Source organism: Lycium ferocissimum, unplaced genomic scaffold (assembly GCF_029784015.1).
Source record: "Lycium ferocissimum isolate CSIRO_LF1 unplaced genomic scaffold, AGI_CSIRO_Lferr_CH_V1 ctg6066, whole genome shotgun sequence".
NCBI classification, from domain to species: Eukaryota; Viridiplantae; Streptophyta; class Magnoliopsida; order Solanales; family Solanaceae; genus Lycium; species Lycium ferocissimum.
The window spans coordinates 22,205-31,929 of NW_026726214.1; the positions used below are offsets into that span (position 1 = coordinate 22,205).

General features: G+C 38.2%; 1 protein-coding gene across 1 annotated transcript; it reads right to left on the reverse strand.

The window, feature by feature from the left end:
* Positions 1-1,818: 1,818 nt before the first annotated feature.
* Positions 1,819-9,347, reverse strand: LOC132045175 (tetraspanin-8-like). The gene is made up of 2 exons (XM_059435721.1): positions 8,596-9,347; positions 1,819-2,349 (listed from the first exon to the last, which is right to left on the reverse strand). Exons 1-2 carry the CDS (start codon positions 9,091-9,093, stop codon positions 2,005-2,007), a joined length of 843 nt encoding a protein of 280 aa, XP_059291704.1. The 5' UTR covers positions 9,094-9,347; the 3' UTR covers positions 1,819-2,004.
* Between the last annotated feature and the right edge of the window lie 378 nt (positions 9,348-9,725).

The following is a 9,725-nucleotide window of genomic DNA, read 5'->3' on the forward strand; positions in this document are numbered from 1 at the left end:
ATTCTCAATATTGGTGACGGTGTGTTGATCTTGGGGGATAACACCATCAGGACTTGATTGTTGATCTGCACCAGTACTCATAGTTTTGGTAGTTTCTTAAGATGTCTGAGCAGATTGTGACATTTTTTGTTATCCTTCTTGGGTTGCTCTAGAGATGGTGGAGGTTTATCCACACCAAAAATAGCACCAGTAGACTTGTAAATCTTTTTCGGGGGTTCACTCTTGCCTCTTCTATTGTTATGGAAAGGCTTAGCATTGGCATAACAGTTCTTCCCCTGTTCATTTCGGCACTATCAGTTTGAACTTCAACTTCCTTAGATTGATCGCAAATATCACCATTTATCTGATGCTTAATTTTATCATTGGTTTGGATTGTAGGAGTATCATCTTGTTGAAATTTCCCTTTTTGTGGCTCATAAGTAGTCTTTCTAGCATTGCGATTTCTTTTTTGGGGGGCAGATCCTTTGTGGTAGGGGCCTCATAATTCTTCAATTCAATCGTATGCTCCCTCATTTCAGCCATTTCCCTTTCTAGTCTTCTACATTGGTTAACATAATGGCCTTGCAATCTACAATGCTTATAATATTTTGGGACTCCCTCATATTCGATTTTTTGATCAAATCCATGTAGGGGATTAACTTTTTTCTTCAACCCCACCCATACTTGATTAACCCTAGGTTTGGTGAGATCAATTTCAGCCCGAACCTTGGCCATGCTTGGCTGTGTTCTTCATTTTGTGGCCATATACATAGCCATAGTTATTCCGCGGGACTTAGGATTTGCTTTATATAGTGCCATGTATGTAGGTGAAATGGGAGAGCAGTAAGACTCATACCAGAGTTGGTGGGCTATCTTCCTCAGGGGAGAAATCTGGTGTCCATCTGCTCAACCACCTAGGTTGTCCATCAATGTCAAGCACATGTCGGAAATAAATGGTGTTGAAGTCTCAACATTGTATACATCAATAAATATATTTTTATTATCGTATACACCGACCTTCATAGTTCCTTTAAGTGGAATTGATTCCTTCACCCCCATTCGGATAGTCTCAATTTGGGGTCGGGTCTTGATGAATCTGCCCACAATCGTGAATTTGCATTCTTCAACCATGATTCAGTAATAGTCTTCCTCATAAAAAATGACCACTGGATTTCTGTTGTGCTTCGTTGTCGTAGCATCGACTCTCTTTTTCGACCAGAGCAAGAGGATTGGGGGTTAGCAATAGCATCTGAATATGTGGGTTGTGGTGGAATTGTCTCTGTAGGAAGAGTTGAACCACCTGAAGGCTCACGTGGCCGGTCTCGATGCGCCGGAAGGGCTTCGGCGGCCGGCTCCATAAGGAGGCGCGTGGGCGAAGAAGGCAGTGAATGTTACCGCTGCTGTTGTATACGTTGAGATGTACGGAGAGAAAAGTTTTAAATAAAGCATTAGTCGTCTTGAAAGAATATCAATAGGCTGGGGTCATAGTATAACCTCCCATCATTGAAGTGGATTTTGTTATAAAGAAGAAGACTATTGCATGATATACATAACATAAAGAGTCTTTTTATTTACTAGTCCCAATCCAAGTACTCTCTAATATCGTGTGTATATATATTGCATGAATATATTTTTTTCATTTTTAATGTGTCACTTAAAGATGATTTCATCTTAACTAAATAAAATGTCAACAGTCACATTTGCAATCGTACTTTCAATGTGAGACTCTTGAAGTAATCCTTATTATTTTCACTTCAATAGTAGTATTACAAACTATCAAATTCTTGACATAGCAAGAAAACCAAGCAGCCAAACAGCTGATGGAGACTCAAAATTATATGTTTTTAATCTAGTAAAAGTGATACATATATTATAACAAGAAGTTGTTTAGAACAGTGAGTTGTCCATATACAATAGACAATAAATGCAACATGAAATATTGTCATATTGTATACTAGTACTAATCCATAGGGAAGCTTTTTAACAAGCCAAATGAATCCAAAAATTATGGTGTGATCATGCAGATCATGGGTAACCATAAGGACCAGAACCATAGGGTCTGTAGCCATGATAGACGTATGCCCTTTCTCTGTAACTGTTATTAGTGAGAGCACAACAACCAATAGAGTAAACAATGGAGAGAATAACGAAGATACAAAAACTTATGAGAGAGGAATGCTTGTAATATTTCTTGAGGTTGTCAAAGAATGATTTCTTGCATGAATTGCAGTTGTAGCACATCTCCTTCTGTCCGTTGCTCCAAGCCTTGCAGTCAGGGTCTCCCACTACTGGCCCTGTTTTTGGCACGATCCAACTTGTTGCGTTTTGGAACTGAAAGTTGCAGTACGTTGGCGGTTTGCAACAACCAGACTGAGGAAAAAAATTTAATTAGCATGTTCATACAATGTAATATTTTTATACTATCAATCAATGTAGAAAAAATTAACATGTGATAACATGTTTGTTGACTTTCTCATTTTGCATTGTATAAATGTATAAATGTTTTTTATTACACTAGTGCATATACTAAATGTTGAAATTGAACTTGTCTTAATTAGTTATAGCCTTGAAGGATAGTGACTTGGTCCATGTGAAGGATTAATAAAAGACCTAACATTAAATTGTTATGTGTGTGGATAAGACCCTAAACTATTGCCCTGTGATGTGGCACTCTCTATACTGAATCAATGGAGATGAATAGTATGTATATCTAACCCTAACTCAAGATTATGCCTTTAGAAAGCTCTCTAGGCGCACGTTAAGCCGAGGCAGGCTAACTTGCACCACGATGGCTAAACGGCGGAAACAAGGCCCTAAGACAACCACCACTACGACGACAATGGTAAAACCGGCAAGCGGAATACTGCAACCACTAGCTTCATTAACTTTTGGAAGCTTTTTACCCTCTCAATTTCAATCCATAGAGGAGGAACAGGACTACGAATTCCCGGCAGACTTGACAAACCCAGATGACGGAAAACGGCCAGATACTACAATGAGGGCTATTCCATAGAGGCTACAGTTCTCGAAAGTTAGTTGTACGACAGTACCGGGGACGAAGAATCCTTCCTCCCCCAAAAAGGAAGAGAAATCTGCACCACCCAACAATCGTAGCTCGCAGATGGGAAAAGCTCTGAAGTATATTCCACCGGTCCAATGCAATGGTACGTTTGTTGTTAAAATTGAAGAAGATGATATAAAAGATCAGGAAGATCATTAGTCTACTGCTTTAATCGGCTAATATTTGGGTGACACACCATTTGAAAGATCGATGGAATCCTATGTGTCAACTGTGTGGAACTTTGTACGAAAACCCCAAGTCCTTCCTTACTATGAAGGCTATTTCATATTTAGATTTAGCTCTATACCTGAGAGGGATTTAGTTCTAGAGTCAGGACGATACACATTTCACAACAAGCCGTTCATACTGAAACACTGGGAAAGGGATTTTGATTTTGATCCTGAATGCATCTGTAAAATTCCCATATGGGCTAAATCCCAGGTCTCCCTGTTGGTTATGGTCTACTGAAGCTCTTAGCAAAGTTGCTAGCGTGTTTGGTGAGCCATTATACACAGACAAATTCATAGATGAGTTTGATAAGATCTCATATGCAAGGGTCTTGATTGAAACTGACATATCCAAACCACTGCCTAGTAGCATTGAAATGGAAACTCCAGCAGGAATTTATCACCAATTTGTCGCATATGATTGGAGGCCAACTTTTTGCAACCATTGTGTTAAGTTCGATCATGAATTTGAGAAATGCCGGAGACAGGAGACACAAACTCAAGCTGAGAATGAATTCAAGGTACCTCAAAAGAGAAGAAGGAGAAGGAGGAATCACAAACAGGCCCAGGAATGGAAACTAAGATTAGATTAGGAGAATCTTGCACAACCAAATGAAGTTGAACCTGGTATAGTGACCTCTACTGCGAATGGGAAGAAAGAAGCCCAACCTGGTATAGTGACCTCTACTGAGAGTGGAAAGGAAGTAGACCAACCTGTTTTCTCTAAAAAGGTAACAAAGAGCACAGATCAGCTAGCTGAAGCTGCACACCATGGTACTGATAGAAATCAAGGAAAACAACTTGCTATGCAACAAAATGTGACAATTTGAAATCCCTTTGGAGTTCTGAATGACTTGGAAGCTAGCATCCCAACTGTAGTTGGCATAACTACCAGTTCAACCCCCCATGATCATCAGTACTTGGAATATAAGGGCCCTAATCAGGCCCACAAACAAAGAGAGTTGAAGCTCTTTCTGGATAAGAATAAAGTTAAGTTGTTTGGCTGTGTATAGAAAAAAGTTCAGGAAGGAAAATCCCAGAAAATTATACAAAAAATAGCAAGAGATTGGCATTATTGTTGTAACTATCCCATGGGTTTGAATGGAAGAGTCTGGCTACTTTGGAAAAGCCACCTGAATGTGCAAATTCTACAGGTCCATGAGCAGTTTATTCATTGCTCAGTCACAAACCCTGCTGCTCAATTTCTTGCAGTGGTAATAGTAGTCTATGCAAGAAATGAAAAACAACAAAGAGATGTGCTATGGCAAGAATTATAACTTATGGGGAGACAAATCCAATCTGCCTGGTTGTTGAGTGGGGACTTTAATAATGTACTTTCCACACAATACAAAATTGGGCAACCTGTGACTCAAGCTGAACTTTAAGGATTCCAAGACTTAATAGCAAACTTGGAGCTGACTCCTCTTAGAGCCAAGGGATGCTAATTTACTTGGTGTAACAAACAAGCAGCAAACAGTAGAGTCTATAGTAAGATTGATTGGGCACTAGGCAATTATCAGTGGTTGCAAGAGTACAACAATATTGAGGCTGAATATTTAAACCCCGGGGTGTCTGATCATACCCTAATTCTGATACAATGTTGGAAGCAGTTCAACCTCCATCCCAAACCATTTAAGCTGTATGCAACTATTATGGAGCACCCCAGATTCAGTAATGTAATAGCACAAGCCTGGTAAAATGAAGTACAAGGGGATGCTATGACTGTAGTATGGCTTAAACTGAAGAACTTGAGAACTGAACTGAAAGATTTAAACAAATTTATGGCTTCTTATTCTGGAAAGTTAAACCAAGCTAGACAACACCTTGGACAAGTGCAGTCAGCAATCTCTCAGCATTCTCTATGTCAAGACTGTCTGATCAGGAAAGGAATTGCTTATGGAGATTGAGAAATGGAGTAAGGTAGAAGAGAAAGTCTTAAGACAGAAGTCAAGGGCATGTTGGATTGATAGTGGGGATGCAAACACTAAATATTTCCATGCTCAGCTAAAAATTAGATCCAGTAGGAATGCCATCACTACCATTTGTACTGGGAGTGGAATAAAACTCACTGATCTACATGATGTGGAGGCTGAATTTGTGAACTTCTTTAAAGACCTTATGGGCTCCAGAAATGAAACCATGCCTTGCCCCAATACACTGGCAACTGCATAAGCACCATGCTTGACAATGGAACAGAAACAACAACTAGTCCAAGTAGTCACAAGACGAGATCACAAATGCCATTAAAGATATGCCTAGTGACAAAGCACCAGGGGTCGATGGATTCGCCATTGAATTCTTCACCAGACAATGGTTCATAGTAGGAGAAGAGGTATACAAAGCTATGCTACATTTCTTCAACACAGGCAAAATGAATTCTGCTTGGAATGCAACTGCAATTACTCTAGTACCTAAAGTCTCCTCCCCTACTCAGGTGAAAGATTTTAGGCCCATTGCCTGTTGCTATACTCTTTATAAGATTGTTGCTAAGGTGTTGACTTCTAGGATAAAAGGTGTAATCCAAGGACTTGTTGGCTACTCACAATCAGCCTCCCTAAAAGGCAGAAATATTATTGATAATATATTATTTAGTCATGAGTTGTTCAAGGGGTATACAAGAAAGGGCATGTCAGCCAAGTGTGTTTTTAAAGTGGATCGGAGGAAGGCTTATGATACCTTGGATTGGTTTTTTCTGAGGACAATCTTTGATAGACCTTGGCCTCCCACAGAAATTTGTAGGTTGGGTAATGGAGTGTGTTGAAACTGTCTCCTACTCCTTAGTTATAAATGGTGGTCTGGCAGCACCTTTTCAAGCTTAGAGGGGTATCAGACAAGGGGACCCCATGTCCCCTTATCTGTTTGTTCTTGGTATGGAATACCTTTAGAGAGAGATGACATAGTTAGCAAGGAATCCAGGATTCAGATTCCATCCAAGATGCAAGAGATTAGGAGTCATCCACATTTTTTTTTGCTGATGATTTACTCCTATTTTGCAAGGCTGACATGAACTCAGTGACATTGCTACAGGAAACTTTCCAACTATTTTCAAATGCTTCTGGCCTGAAAGCAAACTTGGACAAAAGCTTACTCTATATCACTGGTGTTTCTACACAGCTCAAAGATGATATACTACAAACACTTGGTTATGTGGAAGGAACATTGCCTTTCAGGTACTTAGGGGTACCATTATCAGTAAAAAAGCTTTCTGTGAGTGAGAGCTTGCCATTAGTAGAAAAGATCACCTCAAGAATTAAATGTTGCTCATCAAGAATGTTGTCCTATCTTTGGAAGAGTCCAGCTCATCAAAGCAGTATTTTTTGGGATTCAGACTTACTGGGCATAGATATTCTTATTGCCCAAGAAAATCATGAAGCTTATTGATGCTGTGTGCGTATCATTTCTATGGATAGGCATGGGGAAAATTACAAAAAAAGCATTAATCTCTTGGGAAAGAATATGCCAACCATTATGAATCTAGGACTGTGGAATAAAGCTACTATTATGAAACAACTTTGGGCAATATCCAAAAAGAAAGACTCTCTATGGATAAAATGGGTGCACTACTATTACATTGAGAACAGGAACTTGGAGACTATGGACACACCTAAGACAGCAGCTTGGGTGGTTAGAAAAATTATTGAAAGCAGGACAAGAATAGCACAGACGCAGACTATCCAAGGTCAGGGGCGGAGCCAAAACATTTGATAAGGGGATTCAAGAAAAAGGGACTGAATGAAAAAGAGTTGTTACAAAGGATCGAACCCGCAACCATGGGCTCAATAGTAAGCACCTCAGCCGCTGAGCTGAGTTCTCCATTATATAAAGGGGATGCAACATTAATATTTATACATGAATAAAAAAATTGACCCCGTATATATAGTGCAATTTTCCGACGAAGGGGGTTCGATTGATACCCCTTGCACCCCTGTAGTTCCGCCCCTGTCCAAGGTGATCTAACTCACAAACTCCAGCAGATGCAGAAGCCTATTGCCTCATGATGCCACAACTATCAAAAGTCAACTGGAAAAGTATAATTTTGCACAAATACATCCATCCAAGATTTCAATGCAACCTGTGGCTAGCAGTTCAACAGAGACTCTCTACAGTGGATAGGTTGCTAAAAATAGGTATACAAGTGACAATGGAGTGTGTTTTCTGTGACAAAGGTGTAGAAACATTCAAACACTTATTTTTTGATTGCTCAGTTATCAGGAGCCTCTGGAATATATTACTGATATGGCTTGGGCACTAAAGAAACATAGGGACATGGGATGAGGAACTACAATGGATCTGTACATTGGCAAAGAAGAGATCTGGAGCTGCATCCATCACCTGTAGTGTTTTTGGCATGATGATCTACTGTGCTTGGCAGGAAAGGAACTTTCATCAGATTCCAAAGAGGCCAATACAATGCTACAAGAGTATGTAGAGAGATAGCTTTGCACATGCACATCAGAGGGAGGCATTTGGCTACATGGCAACTAGCTTTGCAAAACCTTAACTGCTTTCCTTAGAATACTAGCTGATAGATAGATTGAATTGTATTGCTATAGGCAGAGGCTTAAATTTCCATTTTGTATTGGTAGTATAGATAGCTTTTTCCTGTAGACTAGTTTACGTATGTTATTTGGAGGTTGGGTGTCTGCCCTGACCTGGTATTGTAAGTCTCACTTTTTTAATTAATAAAATGATATGTTAATAAAAATAAAAAAAGATTATACCTTTAAATCTGTGTAATTGTGTCTTAATCTCTGCTATGGTAGTACATAAATATGATCTTACACTAAATTCCATATAAATAAGACAATACTCAAAATAGGACTCTTTCACGAACTATGACAATGATGGCAGACGAACGGTTTAACCTTTAGCCCCGGCTAGAGGAGAAAGCAGCCCCAACCCAATTTCCTCTCAAAATTGAAGGCCTCGTGGTAATGTTGATAGTTAAAGTTTTTCGATCAGAAAGAAAATAAATAAACAATGCTATGGTGACAAAAAATTAAGGTGCTAACTTGCACATACTTCTGTATTTAATCAAATAGGATAGCATATATAGTTACTATATTCAAGGAAAAGTTTGATCACACTTCACCTCAACCTTTTTATATTGACAATTTTCTCAACCAAGTCATTTGTGACTCATCAGTCATAATAAGAACCAACAATAACAAATATCTGTGGCTGTATATTATTTCATTAAGGGTAAAATGAAAAGTTTGAAGTGAAATTGTTATTACTAAATATGAAAATATCTTCTTTAAGAGTTATCATATAAATTAAGACAGAGAGTATATGTAAAGGTAAAATCAAGAAAAAAGCTAAAAGAACCTGGATAGGGTTCATCTTAGTTTTGTAAAATTCCTCAGTTCTGTCCCTTGGAAGGTAGTTACAAAATTTGGCATCAACCATACAACTCTTAATCTTATCCCAGTGTCGTTCATCAGGCATCCGATTTTTCATCCATTGTGAGTATTCTTGAAACTTGTCTTCCCAGTCACCTTTCTCCGGTTTTTTATCATCTAGATGATTCAACGTGTAAACGATGCTGAAAACCGAGTAAATCATCATCCCTATAATGACCAAGAACAACAAGAACAAATATATCCATAACAAAAATGAGACATGGCACGCTGCCCCTACAATTCCCATCAAAGAAAGCACCAAAAGTGTTACCCCTAATATCATTAGAGGCTTTTGAAGCTCTTTCTGGCAGAGAGACTCATTCGAATGCATATTGAACGACATGGCCATCATTATGAGTATTATTGAAGCCACCAACGTCACAAAATTAAGTAATGTGAGAAAACAATTGCTGCACCGAACCATTTTTGTACCTTCTGTATTATTATTATTATTATTATTATTATTATTTGGTTTTTGGATGATTAAAAAAAGAAGAACCAGATATGTTATAATAGATCAGACATCCAGAGGCTCAACAGAAGTAAAACCCTAGAAATCTGATCACAGATTCTTTTCTTAATATTTTTTTTTCTTTCTGTTTTTGCATTTGTGTATGGTGAATGTGGGGTATATGGAAGACGGTAAGAGTGGATGAAAGAGAGAAATGGACGCAATAGAGGAGGTAGAATTGTCATGCTCTTCAGTTACCTCTCATGTCGTACCAATATATGTATGGACAGAAAAATATTGTCACACACTCGTATTATTTATATAAATTCAATTAATTTAATGCTTATCATATTTTTGTTGGTTTGATGTATATATAACATTACCTGTTTTATGTTTATGAATGAAAATTTCTGGTCTATCTAAACTAATTTATACAAAAAAAAAATTCTAAATTCAATACTGTGTGTAACTTGTGGTTTACTTTTTATATGTTGATTATTCAAAATTGATGAGTATCTTTTGATTTGCTGTTTTTTTTTAAGACCAATTGATGTAAAAAGTGTTTCAAGTGCTTGCTTGATCCTCAAGAAATATTTTCTCTTCCA